The sequence below is a fragment of the Nerophis lumbriciformis genome, linkage group LG25 (genome assembly GCF_033978685.3).
Source record: "Nerophis lumbriciformis linkage group LG25, RoL_Nlum_v2.1, whole genome shotgun sequence".
NCBI classification, from domain to species: domain Eukaryota; kingdom Metazoa; phylum Chordata; class Actinopteri; order Syngnathiformes; family Syngnathidae; genus Nerophis; species Nerophis lumbriciformis.
In genome coordinates this window covers 37,747,252-37,768,224 of record NC_084572.2, presented here as the reverse complement: position 1 = coordinate 37,768,224, position 20,973 = coordinate 37,747,252, and the positions used below count along the sequence as shown (strand labels likewise).

The following is a 20,973-nucleotide window of genomic DNA, read 5'->3' as shown; positions in this document are numbered from 1 at the left end:
TGGCGCCTGGTCTTTGTAGTCCAAACAGTCCGAGGCGTTGAAGTTGAGTTTCCAGGCAGTCTGCTCCTTGTAGTTGAGACAGTCCGAGGTGTTGAAGGCCAGGTCGGTGGCGCCGTAGGCCCGGTGGGGATGTGGCGCGTGGTGGTGCTGGTGGTGGTGCGACATCTGTGCAATGTGGTGGTGATGGGCATGGCCCAACATGGCGCCGCCTGAGACGCATCGACAGTCCCACAACCAGCAGGCAACTGCAGGGGGGGCGGTCAAAGCACCTGAAAGCGCCATGGCGCCTGGTCTTTGTAGTCCAAACAGTCCGAGGCGTTGAAGTTGAGTTTCCAGGCCGTCAGCTCCTTGTAGTCCAGACAGTCCGAGGTGTTGAAGGCCAGGCCGGTGGCACCGTAGGCCTGGTGGGGATGTGGCGCGTGGTGGTGCTGGTGGTGGTGCGACGTCTGTGCAATGTGGTGGTGATGGGCATGGCCCGACATGGCGCCGCCTGAGACGCGTCGACAGTCCCACAACCAGCAGGCAACTGCAGGGGGGTCGGTCAAAGCACCTGAAAGCGCCATGGCGCCTGGTCTTTGTAGTCCAAACAGTCCGAAGCGTTGAAGTTGAGTTTCCAGGCTGTCTGCTCCTTGTAGTCCAGACAGTCCGAGGTGTTGAAGGCCAGGCCGGTGGCGCCGTAGGCCTGGTGGGGATGTGGCGCGTGGTGGTGCTGGTGGTGCTGCGACGTCTGTGCAATGTGGTGGTGATGGGCATGGCCCGACATGGCGCCGCCTGAGATGCGTCGACAGTCCCACAACCAGCAGGCAACTGCAGGGGGGTCGGTCAAAGCACCTGAAAGCGCCATGGCGCCTGGTCTTTGTAGTCCAAACAGTCCGAGGCGTTGAAGTTGAGTTTCCAGGCCGTCTGCTCCTTGTAGTCCAGACAGTCCGAGGTGTTGAAGGCCAGGCCGGTGGCGCCGTAGGCCTGGTGGGGTTGTGGCGCGTGGTGGTGGTGCTGGTGGTGGTGAGACGTCTGTGCGATGTGGTGGTGATGGGCGTGGCCCGACATGGCGCCGCCCGCCATGGGGCTGAGCTGGTGGGTGTGCATAGGCGCCAGGTACGAGCCGCACTCCACGCCGCCAAAGTAGGAGCCGGACGGCGACGTGGTGTAGCCCTGACCGTACGCCGTCGCCGTTTGGCCGTAAGACACAGAGTATGACGCCATCCCCCCAGAGGCGGAGGACGTGTTGCGCTGCATGCAGGAGGCGGCGGCTGGGGCGGGGGCCACGGCATCCGGCAGCGCCGTCGGCACCGGGGAGACAGGCGCTGGACTCCAAATGGACGACACCGGCGCTCCGGCGGAAGAGGCGGTGCTGATCATGCCCGCTGAGGAGGACGAGGAGGAGGCGGAGCTTGACACGGCAGGGGGCGTGAAGGGCCCGCTGCTGTCGGAACTGCTGCTGTCTCTGCCGGGAGACGACTTCTTCTTCTGCGCTTTGACTTTGGCGCCGCTCTGCTGCTGCTGCTGGCGACATTTGGCCCTCCGGTTCTTAAACCACACCTGCCACACACAGGTCAAAGGTCAGCCACACCACAGAGCCATGACCTCTCACCTCTGGATGAGGGACATGTGAGACACACACAACAATCTATTTATAGAATCATTAATAATTCATCAATGTAAAATACTAAAATGTTGAATATAATTCATCAAAAATAATAAAATGAAATGATACAAAATAGATGAATTAATTAATTTTTAAAAATACAATTTTAATCTAATTATTTTAAATGTAATTAATACAAATTACATACTATAAAATAAATAAAAATAAATATATTAAAAGTATTATGTAGCATAATAATATTATTATGGGCCTGCTGCAATGCCATACCCCTTACAGTCATATATGTGAAGTGAATCATATTTATATAGCGCTTTTTCTCTAGTGACTCAAAGCGCTTTACATAGTGAAAGCCAATATCTAAGTAGCATTTAAACCAATGTGGGTGGCACTGGGAGCAGGTGGGTAAAGTGTCTTGCCCAAGGACACAACGGCAGTGACTAGGATGGCGGAAGCGGAGATCGAACCTGGAACCCTCAAGTTGCTAGCACAGCCACTCTACCAACCGAGCAATACCGTCCCAATATATGGTATGTGACACATGCTAACTGTTAGCATGTTTATGCTAGCATGCTAACATTAAAGTGCAAGCTTTTTAAGCTTATTTTGCAACCGTTTATTAAAAAAAAAAAAAATAGTAATTGATTACTATTATACTAATATATTATATTTTTTTCTATTATATTAATTATCACAATTCATTTAAATAAAGTTGTCAACTTATAAAGTCATTATAAGACATGTAGAAATGTAATTATTATTTAATTATTGTTTTGTTTTTTGTAAAAACGTCTATTATATAATTATCATTACACTACTATCATAGTAATAAATTACTATTATACTAATATATCAAACATTTTTGTATTATATTAATTATCACAATTCATTTAAATAAATTTGTCAACTTATAAAGTCATTATTAGACATGTAGAAATGTAATTATTATTTAATTATTGTTTTGAAAAAAACGTCTATTATATAATTATCATTATACTACTATCCTAGTAATAAATTACTATTTTACTAATATATTATAATTTGTTGTATTGTATTAATTATCACAATTCATTTAAATAAATTTGTCAACTTATAAAGTCATTATTAGACATGTAGAAATGTAATTATTATTTAATTATTGTTTTGTTTTTTTAAATACGTCTATTATATAATTATTATACTACTATCATAGTAATAGATTACTATTATACTAATATATTGTATTTTTTTCTATTATGTTAATTATCACAATTCATTTAAATAAAGTTGTCAACTTATAAAGTCATTATTAGACATGTAGAAATGTAATAATTATTATTTTTTATTTTTTATTTTTTAAACGACTACTATTTTTATTTATTATCATTATACTACTATCATAGAAATAAATTACTACTATAGTAATATATTATAATTTTATGTTTTAAATTAATTATCACAATTCATTTAAATAAAGTTGTCAACTTATAAAGTCAATGTTTATTTTCTATATAGCCCTAAATCACAAGTCATTACATGTCATTATTAGACATGTAAAAATGGTATTATTATTTATTTTTGTTTAAAAAAAAACTTTACCATCAATTGCGTGCCTATTATATAATTATTATACTACTATCATAGTAATAGATTACTATTATACTAATAAATTGCATTTTTTTCCTATTATTTTAATTATCACAATTCATTTAAATAAAGTTGTCAACTTATAAAGTCATTATTAAACATGTAGAAATGTAATTATTTTTTTAAACGTCATCATTGTACTACTATCATAGTAATAAATTACTATTATACTAATATATTATATTTGTTTGTATTATATTAATCATCACAATTCATTTGAATAAAGTTGTCCAATTTTAAAGTCATTATTAGACATGTAGAAATGTAATTATTATTTAATTATTGTTTAAAAAAACGTATATTATATAATTATCATTATACTACTATCATAGTAATAAATTACTATTATACTAATATATTATAAGTGTTTGTATTAATTATCACAATTCATTTAAAAAAAGTTGTCAACTTATAAAGTAATTATTAGACATGTAGAAATGTAATTATTATTTAATTATTGTTTTTGTTTTTGTTTTTTAAATGTCTATTATATAATTATCATTGTACTACTATCATAGTAATTATTACTATTTTACTAATATATTACAAGTTTTTGTATTATATTAATTATTACAATTCCTTTTAAAAAGTTGTCAACTTATAAAGTCATTACTAGACATGTAAAGATGTTATTATTATTTAATTATTGTTTAAAAAAAACTTTACCATCAATTGTGTGCCTATTATATAATTATCATTATACTACTATCATAGTAATAGATTGCTATTATACTGATATATTATATTTTTTTCTATTATATTAATTATCACGATTCATTTAAATAAAGTTGTCAAATTATAAAGTCATTATTAGACATGTAGAAATGTAATTATTATTACTTTTTTTTTTTTTTTTTTTTAACATCTATTATATAATTATCATTATACTACTATTATAGTAATAAACGACTATTATACTAATATATTATAATTTTTTGTCCATCCATCCATCCATCTTCTTCCGCTTATCCGAGGTCGGGTCGCGGGGGCAGCAGCCTAAGCAGGGAAGCCCAGACTTCCCTCTCCCCAGCCACTTCGTCCAGCTCTTCCTGTGGGACCCCGAGGCGTTCCCAGGCCAGCCGGGAGACATAGTCTTCCCAACGTGTCCTGGGTCTTCCCCGCGGCCTCCTACCGGTGGGACGTGCCCTAAACACCTCCCTAGGGAGGCGTTCGGGTGGCATCCTGACCAGATGCCCGAACCACCTCATCTGGCTCCTCTCGATGTGGAGGAGCAGCGGCTTTACTTTGAGCTCCCCCCGGATGGCAGAGCTTCTCACCCTATCTCTAAGGGAGAGCCCCGCCACCCGGCGGAGGAAACTCATTTCGGCCGCTTGTACCCGTGATCTTGTCCTTTCGGTCATAACCCAAAGCTCATGACCATAGGTGAGGATGGGAACGTAGATCGACCGGTAAATTGAGAGCTTTGCCTTCCGGCTCAGCTCCTTCTTCACCACAACGGATCGATACAGCGTCCGCATTACTGAAGACGCCGCACCGATCCGCCTGTCGATCTCACGATCCACTCTTCCCCCACTCGTGAACAAGACTCCGAGGTACTTGAACTCCTCCACTTGGGGCAAGATCTCCTCCCCAACCCGGAGATGGCACTCCACCCTTTTCCGGGCGAGAACCATGGACTCGGACTTGGAGGTGCTGATTCTCATCCCAGTTGCTTCACACTCAGCTGCGAACCGATCCAGTGAGAGCTGAAGATCCTGGCCAGATGAAGCCATCAGGACCACATCATCTGCAAAAAGCAGAGACCTAATCCTGCAGCCACCAAACCAGATCCCCTCAACGCCTTGACTGCGCCTGTCCATAAAAGTTATGAACAGAATCGGTGACAAAGGGCAGCCTTGGCGGAGTCCAACCCTCACTGGAAACGTGTCCGACTTACTACCGGCAATGCGGACCAAGCTCTGGCACTGATCATACAGGGAGCGGACTGCCACAATCAGACAGTCCGATACCCCGTACTCTCTGAGCACTCCCCACAGGACTTCCCGAGGGACACGGTCGAATGCCTTCTCCAAGTCCACAAAACACATGTAGACTGGTTGGGCAAACTCCCATGCACCCTCAAGGACCCTGCCGAGAGTATAGAGCTGGTCCACAGTTCCACGACCAGGACGAAAACCACACTGTTCCTCCTGAATCCGAGGTTCGACTATCCGGCGTAGCCTCCTCTCCAGTACACCTGAATAGACCTTACCGGGAAGGCTGAGGAGTGTGATCCCACGATAGTTAGAACACACCCTCCGGTTCCCCTTCCTAAAGAGAGGAACCACCACCCCGGTCTGCCAATCCAGAGGTACCGCCCCCGATGTCCACGCGATGCTGCAGAGTCTTGTCAACCAAGACAGCCCCACAGCATCCAGAGCCTTAAGGAACTCCGGGCGGATCTCATCTACCCCCGGGGCCTTGCCACCGAGGAGCTTTTTAACTACCTCAGCAACCTCAGCCCCAGAAATAGGAGAGCCCACCACAGACTCCCCAGGCACTGCTTCCTCATAGGAAGACGTGTTGGTGGGATTGAGGAGGTCTTCGAAGTATTCCCTCCACCGATCCACAACATCCGCAGTCGAGGTCAGCAGAACACCATCCTCACCATACACGGTGTTGATAGTGCACTGCTTCCCCTTCCTAATTTTTTGTATTATATTAATTATTACAATTCATTTAAATAAAGTTGTCAACTTATAAAGTCATTATTAGACATGTAGAAATGTAATTATTATTTAATTATTGTTTAAAAAACAAAAACGTCTATTATATAATTATCATTATACTACTATTATAGTAATAAATTACTATTATACTAATATATTGTATTTTTTGTATTATATTAATTATTACAATTCATTTAAATAAAGATGTCAACTTATAAAGTCATTATTAGACATGTAGAAATGTAATTATTATTTAATTATTGTTTAAAAAAAACGTCTATTATATAATTATCATTATACTACTATCATAGTAATAAATTACTATTATACTAATATATTATATTTTTTTGCATTATATTAATTGTCACAATTCATTTAAATAAAGTTGTCAACTTATAAAGTCATTATTAGACATGTAGAAATGTAATTATTATTTAATTATGGTTTTTGGTTGTTTTTTTAAACGTATATTATATAATCATCATTGTACTACTATCATAGTAATTATTACTATTTTACTAATATATTACAAGTTTTTGTATTATATTAATTATTACAATTCCTTTTAAAAAGTTGTCAACTTATAAAGTCATTACTAGACATGTAAAGATGTTATTATTATTTAATTATTGTTTAAAAAAAACTTTACCATCAATTGTGTGCCTATTATATAATTATCATTATACTACTATCATAGTAATAGATTGCTATTATACTGATATATTATATTTTTTTCTATTATATTAATTATCACGATTCATTTAAATAAAGTTGTCAAATTATAAAGTCATTATTAGACATGTAGAAATGTAATTATTATTACTTTTTTTTTTTAACATCTATTATATAATTATCATTATACTACTATTATAGTAATAAACGACTATTATACTAATATATTATAATTTTTTGTATTATATTAATTATTACAATTCATTTAAATAAAGATGTCAACTTATAAAGTCATTATTAGACATGTAGAAATGTAATTATTATTTAATTATTGTTTAAAAAACAAAAACGTCTATTATATAATTATCATTATACTACTATTATAGTAATAAATTACTATTATACTAATATATTATATTTTTTTGCATTATATTAATTGTCACAATTCATTTAAATAAAGTTGTCAACTTATAAAGTCATTATTAGACATGTAGAAATGTAATTATTATTTAATTATTGTTTAAAAAACAAAAACGTCTATTATATAATTATCATTATACTACTATTATAGTAATAAATTACTATTATACTAATATATTATATTTTTTGTATTATATTAATTATTACAATTCATTTAAATAAAGTTGTCAACTTATAAAGTCATTATTAGACATGTAGAAATGTAATTATTATTTAATTATTGTTTAAAAAACAAAAACGTCTATTATATAATTATCATTATACTACTATTATAGTAATAAATTACTATTATACTAATATATTATATTTTTTGTATTATATTAATTATTACAATTCATTTAAATAAAGATGTCAACTTATAAAGTCATTATTAGACATGTAGAAATGTAATTATTATTTAATTATTGTTTAAAAAACAAAAACGTCTATTATATAATTATCATTATACTACTATTATAGTAATAAATTACTATTATACTAATATATTATATTTTTTGTATTATATTAATTATTACAATTCATTTAAATAAAGTTGTCAACTTATAAAGTCATTATTAGACATGTAGAAATGTAATTATTATTTAATTATTGTTTAAAAAACAAAAACGTCTATTATATAATTATCATTATACTACTATTATAGTAATAAATTACTATTATACTAATATATTATATTTTTTGTATTATATTAATTATTACAGTTCCTTTTAAAAAGTTGTCAACTTATGAAGTTATTATCAGTTGAGCACTTTTAAAACTGTCATAAAAATCATTATAAATCATTCACACTATTATTATTAGTAGTAGTAGTAGTAGTAGACATAATTTTAATTTTTCTTTCATTATTGTTTAAAAACACAACCATCAAATGTGTACTAATTATCATTACACTAATTATACTATACTGATTGCTATTATGTTAATATATTATAATAATAATTATTATTATATTAACTATCACAATTTATTCTAAAATGTTATCATGTTGTAATTATTGTTGAATAAAGTCATTATTATTCCACTGATGACTAATTCTTCCAACACTAATTATTATTGTGACATATAAAGGGATTATTGCATGATAATTCGCTCATCAAATATTCTCCAGTTATTTATTGTTGAAAGAAGACTTTTCCCGACCTGCACCCTGGACTCTGGCAGGTTGATCTTGAGGGCCACCTCCTCCCTCATGAAGATGTCCGGGTAGCGGGTCTTGGCGAACAGAGCCTCCAGGATGTCCAGCTGGGTCCGGGTGAAGGTGGTCCGCTCCCGCCGCTGCTTCCGGGGGTTCGCTGCGTGCACCGTGAGCATGACGTCATGGTTACTGTCTGACGTCACCGCGGAGGAGATACGTAAGTGCGTAAAAGTGTCTACCCGGGTAGCCCACGGAGGGATGCAGCAGGTCCACGGCGGCTCCACTCAGCAGTCCGCTCATGTAGGGACCTTGTTGGAGGTATGACATCATGCTGACGTCACAGGACAGGCCCATTATTCATCAACATTGGCCTTGTTCAAGTGTTTGTTTGTAAATGTTGAACTTTCTTAATAAATGTCTCTCTGACGGACATCTACACCTCCCGCTGCCTCAACAGAGCCAGTGCCATCATCAAGGACAGCACCCACCCTGGCTCTGACCTGTTCCACCTGCTGCCCTCTGGGAAGCGCTACAGGTGCATTAAAACCAAAACAAACAGGCTAAAGAAGAGCTTCTTCCCCAGGGCCATAACCATCCTGAACGGACTGCCCCATTGTCCCTCATAACTGCCTTCTCTTCGGTGCAATAACCCATTCCACCAACCACCCTGTTTTTGTTTTGGTTTTTTTCATGTATATATTCATTTCACACCATATTCATTGCACTTCTACATTTTTTTAATATTTTTATATATTTGCACATTGTTTTTCTAGCATGCACACATCGCACTGTATGGAATGGCCTCAATCTCGTTACCTTGCGTAATGACAATAAAGCTGATTCTGATTCTGATTCTGATATAGAGAATTAAAAAATATATATATTCATCAACATTGTTCATATGTTTGTGAAGTGAATTATATTTATATAGCGCTTTTCTCTAGTGACTCAAAGCGCTTTACAAAGTGAAACCCAATATCTACATTACATTTAAAGCAGTGTGGGTGACACTGGGAGCAGGTGGGTAAAGTGTCTTGCCCAAGGACACAACGACAGTGACTAGGATGGCGGAAGCTGGGATCGAACCTGGAACCCTCAAATTGCTGGCACGGCCACTCTAGGTGTATATAATAAATAGAAATAAAATATTCATCAACATTGTCCTTGTTCATATAAGTGTTTGTAAATGTTGAACTTCATAAATAAAGGTGTACATAAAAAAAATAAAAAATTTAAAATTTAAAAAAATATATATTTTTTTTTTTTTTAATATTCAACAACATAGTCCTTGTTCATATGTTTGTTTGTAAATGTTGAATTTTATAAATAAAGGTGTATATAAAAATAGAAGATACAAAAAAAACATCAATATTGTCCTTGTTCATATGTTTGTTTGTAAATGTTGAATTTTATAAATAAAGGTGTATATAAAAAATAAAAGATACAAAAAAACATCAATATTGTCCTTGTTCATATGTTTGTGAATGTTGAACTTTATAAATAAAGATGTGCAATATTTAAAAAAAATTTAATTTCTAAACTTTAAAAATATTCATCAACATTGTCCTTATTCGTATGTTTGTTTGTAAATGTTGAACTTTATAAATAAAGGTGTCTATAAAAATAATTAAAAAAAATAAAAATAAAAATATTCAACAACATTGTCCTTGTTCATATGTTTGTTTGTAAATGTTGAACTTTATAAATAAAGATGTATATGAAAAAAAAAGGCATTGAAAATTAAAAAAAAATATTGATTAACATTGTCCTTGTTCATATGTTTGTTTGTAAATGTTGAATTTTTATAAATAAAGGTGTATATAAAAATAAAAGATACAAAAAAAACATCAATATTGTCCTTGTTCATATGTTTGTTTGTAAATGTTGGGCTTTATAAATAAAGGTATATATAAAGAATACAAAATAAATCAATATTGATCAATATTGTCCTTGTTCGTATGTTTGTTTGTAAATGTTGAATTTTTATAAATAAAGGTGTATATAAAAATAAAAGATACAAAAAAACCATCAATATTGTCCTTGTTCATATGTTTGTTTGTAAATGTTGGACTTTATCAATAAAGGTGTATATAAAAAAAATAATAATAATAATAAAAAATAACAAAAATATTCCACAACATTGTCCTTGTTCATATGTTTGTTTGTAAATGTTGAACTTTATAAATAAAGGTGTATATGAAAAAAATTCAATTTAAAAATAAAAAAAAATATTCATCAACATTGTTCTTGTTCATATGTTTGTTTGTAAATGTTGAATTTTATAAATAAAGGTGTATATAAAAATAGAAGATACAAAAAAAAAAACAATATTGTCCTTGTTCATATGTTTGTTTGTAAATGTTGAATTTTATAAATAAAGGTGTGTATAAAAATAGAAGATACAAAAAAAACATCAACATTGTCCTTGTTCATATGTTTGTTTGTAAATGTTGAATTTTATAAATAAAGGTGTATATAAAAAATAAAAGATACAAAAAAACATCAATATTGTCCTTGTTCATATGTTTGTGAATGTTGAACTTTATAAATAAAGATGTACAATATTTAAAAAAAAATTAATTTCTAAACTTTAAAAATATTCATCAACATTGTCCTTATTCGTATGTTTGTTTGTAAATGTTGAACTTTATAAATAAAGGTGTCTATAAAAATAATTTTAAAAAATAAAAATATTCAACAACATTGTCCTTGTTCATATGTTTGTTTGTAAATGTTGAACTTTATAAATAAAGATGTATATGAAAAAAAAGGCATTGAAAATTTAAAAAAAATATTGATTAACATTGTCCTTGTTCATATGTTTGTTTGTAAATGTTGAATTTTTATAAATAAAGGTGTATATAAAAAATAAAAGATACAAAAAAACATCAATATTGTCCTTGTTCATATGTTTGTGAATGTTGAACTTTATAAATAAAGATGTACAATATTTAAAAAAAATTTAATTTCTAAATTTTAAAAATATTCATCAACATTGTCCTTATTCGTATGTTTGTTTGTAAATGTTGAACTTTATAAATAAAGGTGTCTATAAAAATAATTTAAAAAAATAAAAATATTCAACAACATTGTCCTTGTTCATATGTTTGTTTGTAAATGTTGAACTTTATAAATAAAGATGTATATGAAAAAAAAGGCATTGAAAATTTAAAAAAAATATTGATTAACATTGTCCTTGTTCATATGTTTGTTTGTAAATGTTGAATTTTTATAAATAAAGGTGTATATAAAAATAAAAGATACAAAAAAAACATCAATATTGTCCTTGTTCATATGTTTGTGAATGTTGAACTTTATAAATAAAGATGTACAATATTTAAAAAAAATTTAATTTCTAAATTTTAAAAATATTCATCAACATTGTCCTTATTCGTATGTTTGTTTGTAAATGTTGAACTTTATAAATAAAGGTGTCTATAAAAATAATTTAAAAAAATAAAAATAAAAATATTCAACAACATTGTCCTTGTTCATATGTTTGTTTGTAAATGTTGAACTTTATAAATAAAGATGTATATGAAAAAAAAAGGCATTGAAAATTTAAAAAAAATATTGATTAACATTGTCCTTGTTCATATGTTTGTTTGTAAATGTTGAATTTTTATAAATAAAGGTGTATATAAAAATAAAAGATACAAAAAAAACATCAATATTGTCCTTGTTCATATGTTTGTGAATGTTGAACTTTATAAATAAAGATGTACAATATTTAAAAAAAATTTAATTTCTAAATTTTAAAAATATTCATCAACATTGTCCTTATTCGTATGTTTGTTTGTAAATGTTGAACTTTATAAATAAAGGTGTCTATAAAAATAATTAAAAAAAATAAAAATAAAAATATTCAACAACATTGTCCTTGTTCATATGTTTGTTTGTAAATGTTGAACTTTATAAATAAAGATGTATATGAAAAAAAAAGGCATTGAAAATTTAAAAAAAATATTGATTAACATTGTCCTTGTTCATATGTTTGTTTGTAAATGTTGAATTTTTATAAATAAAGGTGTATATAAAAATAAAAGATACAAAAAAAACATCAATATTGTCCTTGTTCATATGTTTGTGAATGTTGAACTTTATAAATAAAGATGTACAATATTTTAAAAAAAATTTAATTTCTAAATTTTAAAAATATTCCTCAACATTGTCCTTATTCGTATGTTTGTTTGTAAATGTTGAACTTTATAAATAAAGGTGTCTATAAAAATAATTTAAAAAAATAAAAATAAAAATATTCAACAACATTGTCCTTGTTCATATGTTTGTTTGTAAATGTTGAACTTTATAAATAAAGATGTATATGAAAAAAAAGGCATTGAAAATTTAAAAAAAATATTGATTAACATTGTCCTTGTTCATATGTTTGTTTGTAAATGTTGAATTTTTATAAATAAAGGTGTATATAAAAATAAAAGATACAAAAAAAACATCAATATTGTCCTTGTTCATATGTTTGTGAATGTTGAACTTTATAAATAAAGATGTGCAATATTTAAAAAAAATTTAATTTCTAAATTTTAAAAATATTCATCAACATTGTCCTTATTCGTATGTTTGTTTGTAAATGTTGAACTTTATAAATAAAGGTGTCTATAAAAATAATTTAAAAAAATAAAAATAAAAATATTCAACAACATTGTCCTTGTTCATATGTTTGTTTGTAAATGTTGAACTTTATAAATAAAGATGTATATGAAAAAAAAAAGGCATTGAAAATTTAAAAAAAATATTGATTAACATTGTCCTTGTTCAAATGTTTGTTTGTAAATGTTGAATTTTTATAAATAAAGGTGTATATAAAAATAAAAGATACAAAAAAAACATCAATATTGTCCTTGTTCATATGTTTGTTTGTAAATGTTGGGCTTTATAAATAAAGGTATATATAAAGAATACAAAATAAATCAATATTGATCAATATTGTCCTTGTTCGTATGTTTGTTTGTAAATGTTGAATTTTTATAAATAAAGGTGTATATAAAAATAAAAGATACAAAAAAACCATCAATATTGTCCTTGTTCATATGTTTGTTTGTAAATGTTGGACTTTATCAATAAAGGTGTATATAAAAAATAATAATAATAATAATAATAATAAAAAATAACAAAAATATTCCACAACATTGTCCTTGTTCATATGTTTGTTTGTAAATGTTGAACTTTATAAATAAAGGTGTATATAAAAAAAATTCAATTTAAAAATTAAAAAAAATATTCATCAACATTGTTCTTGTTCATATGTTTGTTTGTAAATGTGTAATTTTATAAATAAAGGTGTATATAAAAATAGAAGATACAAAAAAAAAACAATATTGTCCTTGTTCATATGTTTGTTTGTAAATGTTGAATTTTATAAATAAAGGTGTATATAAAAATAGAAGATACAAAAAAAACATCAATATTGTCCTTGTTCATATGTTTGTTTGTAAATGTTGAATTTTATAAATAAAGGTGTATATAAAAAATAAAAGATACAAAAAAACATCAATATTGTCCTTGTTCATATGTTTGTGAATGTTGAACTTTATAAATAAAGATGTGCAATATTTAAAAAAAATGTAATTTCTAAATTTTAAAAATATTCATCAACATTGTCCTTATTCGTATGTTTGTTTGTAAATGTTGAACTTTATAAATAAAGGTGTCTATAAAAATAATTTAAAAAAAATACAAATAAAAATATTCAACAACATTGTCCTTGTTCATATGTTTGTTTGTAAATGTTGAACTGTATAAATAAAGATGTATATGAAAAAAAAGACATTGAAAATTAAAAAAAAATATTGATTAACATTGTCCTTGTTCATATGTTTGTTTGTAAATGTTGAATTTTTATAAATAAAGGTGTATATAAAAATAAAAGATACAAAAAAAACATCAATATTGTCCTTGTTCATATGTTTGTTTGTAAATGTTGGGCTTTATAAATAAAGGTATATATAAAGAATACAAAATAAATCAATATTGATCAATATTTTCCTTGTTCGTATGTTTGTTTGTAAATGTTGAATTTTTATAAATAAAGGTGTATATAAAAATAAAAGATACAAAAAAACCATCAATATTGTCCTTGTTCATATGTTTGTTTGTAAATGTTGGACTTTATCAATAAAGGTGTATATAAAAAAAATAATAATAATAATAAAAAATAACAAAAATATTCCACAACATTGTCCTTGTTCATATGTTTGTTTGTAAATGTTGAACTTTATAAATAAAGGTGTATATAAAAAAATTTCAATTTAAAAATAAAAAAAGATATTCATCAACATTGTTCTTGTTCATATGTTTGTTTGTAAATGTTGAATTTTATAAATAAAGGTGTATATAAAAATAGAAGATACAAAAAAACAACAATATTGTCCTTGTTCATATGTTTGTTTGTAAATGTTGAACTTTATAAATAAAGGTGTATATAAAAATAGAAGATACAAAAAAAACATCAATATTGTCCTTGTTCATATGTTTGTTTGTAAATGTTGAATTTTATAAATAAAGGTGTATATAAAAAATAAAAGATACAAAAAAACATCAATATTGTCCTTGTTCATATGTTTGTGAATGTTGAACTTTATAAATAAAGATGTACAATATTTTAAAAAAATTTAATTTCTAAATTTTAAAAATATTCATCAACATTGTCCTTATTCGTATGTTTGTTTGTAAATGTTGAACTTTATAAATAAAGGTGTCTATAAAAATAAAAAAATAAAAAAAAATAAAAAAATATTCAACAACATTGTCCTTGTTCATATGTTTGTTTGTAAATGTTGAACTTTATAAATAAAGATGTATATGGAAAAAAAAGGCATTGAAAATTAAAAAAAAATATTGATTAACATTGTCCTTGTTCATATGTTTGTTTGTAAATGTTGAATTTTTATAAATAAAGGTGTATATAAAAATAAAAGATACAAAAAAAACATCAATATTGTCCTTGTTCATATGTTTGTTTGTAAATGTTGGGCTTTATAAATAAAGGTATATATAAAGAATACAAAATAAATCAATATTGATCAATATTGTCCTTGTTCGTATGTTTGTTTGTAAATGTTGAATTTTTATAAATAAAGGTGTATATAAAAATAAAAGATACAAAAAAACCATCAATATTGTCCTTGTTCATATGTTTGTTTGTAAATGTTGGACTTTATCAATAAAGGTGTATATAAAAAAAAAAATAATAATAATAATAATAATAATAAAAAATAACAAAAATATTCCACAACATTGTCCTTGTTCATATGTTTGTTTGTAAATGTTGAATTTTATAAATAAAGGTGTATATAAAAATAGAAGATACAAAAAAAACATCAATATTGTCCTTGTTCATATGTTTGTTTGTAAATGTTGAATTTTATAAATAAAGGTGTATATAAAAAATAAAAGATACAAAAAAACATCAATATTGTCCTTGTTCATATGTTTGTGAATGTTGAACTTTATAAATAAAGACGTACAATATTTAAAAAAAATTTAATTTCTAAATTTTTAAAATATTCATCAACATTGTCCTTATTCGTATGTTTGTTTGTAAATGTTGAACTTTATAAATAAAGGTGTCTATAAAAATAATTAAAAAAAATAAAAATAAAAATATTCAACAACATTGTCCTTGTTCATATGTTTGTTTGTAAATGTTGAACTTTATAAATAAAGATGTATATGAAAAAAAAGGCATTGAAAATTTAAAAAAAATATTGATTAACATTGTCCTTGTTCATATGTTTGTTTGTAAATGTTGAATTTTATAAATAAAGGTGTATATAAAAAATAAAAGATACAAAAAAACATCAATATTGTCCTTGTTCATATGTTTGTGAATGTTGAACTTTATAAATAAAGATGTGCAATATTTAAAAAAAATTTAATTTCTAAATTTTAAAAATATTCATCAACATTGTCCTTATTCGTATGTTTGTTTGTAAATGTTGAACTTTATAAATAAAGGTGTCTATAAAAATAATTTAAAAAAATAAAAATAAAAATATTCAACAACATTGTCCTTGTTCATATGTTTGTTTGTAAATGTTGAACTTTATAAATAAAGATGTATATGAAAAAAAAAAGGCATTGAAAATTTAAAAAAAATATTGATTAACATTGTCCTTGTTCAAATGTTTGTTTGTAAATGTTGAATTTTTATAAATAAAGGTGTATATAAAAATAAAAGATACAAAAAAAACATCAATATTGTCCTTGTTCATATGTTTGTTTGTAAATGTTGGGCTTTATAAATAAAGGTATATATAAAGAATACAAAATAAATCAATATTGATCAATATTGTCCTTGTTCGTATGTTTGTTTGTAAATGTTGAATTTTTATAAATAAAGGTGTATATAAAAATAAAAGATACAAAAAAACCATCAATATTGTCCTTGTTCATATGTTTGTTTGTAAATGTTGGACTTTATCAATAAAGGTGTATATAAAAAATAATAATAATAATAATAAAAAATAACAAAAATATTCCACAACATTGTCCTTGTTCATATGTTTGTTTGTAAATGTTGAACTTTATAAATAAAGGTGTATATAAAAAAAATTCAATTTAAAAATTAAAAAAAATATTCATCAACATTGTTCTTGTTCATATGTTTGTTTGTAAATGTGTAATTTTATAAATAAAGGTGTATATAAAAATAGAAGATACAAAAAAAAAACAATATTGTCCTTGTTCATATGTTTGTTTGTAAATGTTGAATTTTATAAATAAAGGTGTATATAAAAATAGAAGATACAAAAAAAACATCAATATTGTCCTTGTTCATATGTTTGTTTGTAAATGTTGAATTTTATAAATAAAGGTGTATATAAAAAATAAAAGATACAAAAAAACATCAATATTGTCCTTGTTCATATGTTTGTGAATGTTGAACTTTATAAATAAAGATGTGCAATATTTAAAAAAAATTTAATTTCTAAATTTTAAAAATATTCATCAACATTGTCCTTATTCGTATGTTTGTTTGTAAATGTTGAACTTTATAAATAAAGGTGTCTATAAAAATAATTAAAAAAAATAAAAATAAAAATATTCAACAACATTGTCCTTGTTCATATGTTTGTTTGTAAATGTTGAACTTTATAAATAAAGATGTATATGAAAAAAAAGGCATTGAAAATTAAAAAAAAATATTGATTAACATTGTCCTTGTTCATATGTTTGTTTGTAAATGTTGAATTTTTATAAATAAAGGTGTATATAAAAATAAAAGATACAAAAAAAACATCAATATTGTCCTTGTTCATATGTTTGTGAATGTTGAACTTTATAAATAAAGATGTACAATATTTTAAAAAAATTTAATTTCTAAATTTTAAAAATATTCATCAACATTGTCCTTATTCGTATGTTTGTTTGTAAATGTTGAACTTTATAAATAAAGGTGTCTATAAAAATAATTAAAAAAAATAAAAATAAAAATATTCAACAACATTGTCCTTGTTCGTATGTTTGTTTGTAAATGTTGAACTTTATAAATAAAGATGTATATGAAAAAAAAGGCATTGAAAATTTAAAAAAAATATTGATTAACATTGTCCTTGTTCATATGTTTGTTTGTAAATGTTGAATTTTTATAAATAAAGGTGTATATAAAAATAAAAGATACAAAAAAAACATCAATATTGTCCTTGTTCATATGTTTGTTTGTAAATGTTGGGCTTTATAAATAAAGGTATATATAAAGAATACAAAATAAATCAATATTGATCAATATTGTCCTTGTTCGTATGTTTGTTTGTAAATGTTGAATTTTTATAAATAAAGGTGTATATAAAAATAAAAGATACAAAAAAACCATCAATATTGTCCTTGTTCATATGTTTGTTTGTAAATGTTGGACTTTATCAATAAAGGTGTATATAAAAAAAAATAATAATAATAATAATAATAAAAAATAACAAAAATATTCCACAACATTGTCCTTGTTCATATGTTTGTTTGTAAATGTTGAACTTTATAAATAAAGGTGTATATAAAAAAAATTCAATTTAAAAATAAAAAAAATATTCATCAACATTGTTCTTGTTCATATGTTTGTTTGTAATTGTTGAACTTTATAAATTAAGGTATATATTGAAAAGATAACAAATATTTTTTTAAAGAATAAATAAATAATAATGTTCATCAACATTTTCATTTGCGTCCTATATCTTTCTCCAACAAAAATCCGCTTTTTCGTTTCAATAAAAGTTTGTCAATCACATTTCTCTAGTTTATTTAACAACAAAACTAACGAAATATTGATTCTGACAATAATCATTTGAATTCTCTGAGTTTACAGTCTCGGGAGATTTTTCTTTAAAAAAACGACATTTAAATTTCAGGCCGTTTAATTATTGCAACATTTTCATGGAACTTTAACGAAAATTGTTGAAAAAACGCTCAGCTCGCATGGATTAATTAATTCACCAAGAATAAATCATTTTTGTTATTGTTTTTTATTGGAATTATTAAAAGACACGCTTACTTTGCAGTTTTGTCTCCTCATTTGGGATTTTTGTCTTGAAATGTAATGACTTGCATTATTTTGACAATTACATTATTATCAATTGTATTATTTAATGACTGCATTATATAATACAATATACAACAATTGTAAAAGTGACCTGGATTATCTTCTGTAATTAAAACTGAGCAATAATTTACAATGTGGACATATTTAGTTGAACGAAGAGGTGAATAATATAAAAAAAAGAAGAGTTAAAATAATTTAAGTTGTACGTAGAAAAGCAAACAATTAGCAGGAGAAAACCACACGCTTATTGGTGTGCAAATGAAGCACATCACAATTAAAGTGAGATCTACAATTAGCACAATTGTTCACTAATGACTAACTTTTATTGTGCTAATTGGCTGCTGTTTGTATTTCCATTCCCACTTCGCTCACATTTACATTTACTTAACGCAATAACAATACCTTCAGTGCAATGCAATAAAATAATAAAAGTCAAGCATCATCTCACCTTTCTTGCTGAGCTCCTTGAAAGAATGACAATTAAAAATCCTGTAAAAATCAAAGCGATGCCATCGTCATAAAAACAACAAATATCCACATTGAGGAATTTGGGATCAGCTTCAATTGTCCGAAAAACAAGAAAATAAGTCAAAAAAATAAATAAATAAATAAAATAAAAAAAAAAGGTCTAGGTTGAAAAGTCTTTGGGTCCTTCGGGCATCGCTTCTGTCAGCCGCTAATTGACGCGCGCTCCTGCCGCTCTGGCCTAAAGCGCTCTGGCCTTCTCCGAGCCAGCCAATCACGTCACGCCCTGCCCTCTCCTCACCGACCGGGACGTCCAATCAGATCCTCACATGGGCCACGAAGCTCCCGCCCACTTGTCAAAACGAGCAGTGTCACGTGACGCTCATGACGTCACGCTAACAAAGTGTCGGAAGAAGCTCGACGTCAACAAGATTCTTCCCCAAAAAAGACGACTTTTTTCGCTGCGTGACTGTAACTTTGTCCGCCACAGTTCAGCGGGTTTGTGTTTAATTCATTTTTACTCGCACAGAAAGTCAATGAAATAATGTATTTGGTGCCTAAAGAACGCCGACATTTAGGACTTAGCTTAAAGTTAGCTTAAATGTTAGCTTAAGCTTCCCAAACGGCAGTTTTTATTTCCAGTAAAACTTACAACAATATTTTATTATTTCATTTAAATTAATGTAGGTCAATGAAAAAAACACCGTTTAGGTCACCAAATGTAGCCAACAAAAAAAATGTGATGCGCTTAATTGTAAGTAAGTTAAGCATGTTTTACATTCTCTCCAGCACCCCAAAAGGGACAAGCGGTAGGAAATGGATGGATGGATGTTTTACATTCTAAAAGTACAATTATGAAAAAAAAATAAAACGGGGAATAAAAGTGCAAAGTGGTGTAATATAGGAGAAAAAGTTGACTAATGACACAAAGTAGCCATGTTTTAAATTTTAAACCAGTCATAGCTCAAATAATAATAAATCAATGTTATCATTATTGACCTTTTAAATTAAATCAAAATATTCCAGTACAATATTGCATGGTTTGTGGTTTTTTTTGCCATAAAAAGCATAGTTTTAAGTTAAAGTTAAGTTAAAGTAAACAAGGCACAAAACATCATTGTATCAATGAAAAAAACAATGTTTAGGTCACCCAATGTAGCCTACAAAAAAAAGTGTTGCACTTAATTGTAATTAAGTTCAGCATGATTTACATTCTAAAAGTACAATTACGAAAAGAAATAAGATGTGGAATAAAAGTGCAAAAGTGGTGTAATATAGGAGAAAAAGTTGACTAATGACACAAAGTAGCCATGTTTTTCATTTTAAACCTGTCAGCTCTAATAATAATAAATCAATGGTATTATTATTGACCTATTCAATGTTTAAATTAACTACTAAAATTTATTAATTGTACTAAAAGTACAATTACGCAAAAAAATAAGACGTGGAATAAAAGCGCAAAAGTGGTGTAATATAGGAGAAAAAGTTGACTAATGACACAAAGTGGCCATGTTTTTAATTTTAAACCTGTCATAGCTCAAATAATAATAAATCAATGTTATCATTATTGACCTTTTAAATTAAATCAAAAATATTCCACTTTGAAATATTTCCGGGTACAATATTGCATGGTTTGTGTTTTTTTTTGCCATAAAAAGCATAGTTTTAAGTTAAAGTAAACAAGGCACAAAACATAATTGTATCAATGAAAAAAAAACACTGTTTAGGTCACCCAATGTAGCCTACAAAAAAAAGTGTTGCACTTAATTGTAAT

General features: G+C 28.7%; 1 protein-coding gene across 1 annotated transcript; it reads right to left on the bottom strand.

The window, feature by feature from the left end:
• Window positions 1-748: 748 nt before the first annotated feature.
• On the bottom strand, window positions 749-19,259 carry LOC133622062 (homeobox protein OTX1 B-like). Its single transcript, XM_061984606.1, has 4 exons — window positions 19,183-19,259; window positions 8,425-8,516; window positions 8,191-8,342; window positions 749-1,539 (listed from the first exon to the last, which is right to left on the bottom strand). Exons 2-4 carry the CDS (start codon window positions 8,513-8,515, stop codon window positions 823-825), a joined length of 960 nt encoding a protein of 319 aa, XP_061840590.1. The 5' UTR covers window position 8,516; window positions 19,183-19,259; the 3' UTR covers window positions 749-822.
• Between the last annotated feature and the right edge of the window lie 1,714 nt (window positions 19,260-20,973).

Excerpts from the sequence above, each read along its gene's own strand:
- LOC133622062 (XM_061984606.1), bottom strand. The coding sequence starts at position 8,515 with ATGATGTCATACCTCCAACAAGGTCCCTACATGAGCGGACTGCTGAGT. Across the intron at positions 8,343-8,424 it reads TCCCTCCGTGGGCTACCCGG|CGAACCCCCGGAAGCAGCGG; the intron begins GTAGACACTTTT and ends CGGTGCACGCAG. Across the intron at positions 1,540-8,190 it reads TGCCAGAGTCCAGGGTGCAG|GTGTGGTTTAAGAACCGGAG; the intron begins GTCGGGAAAAGT and ends TGTGTGTGGCAG.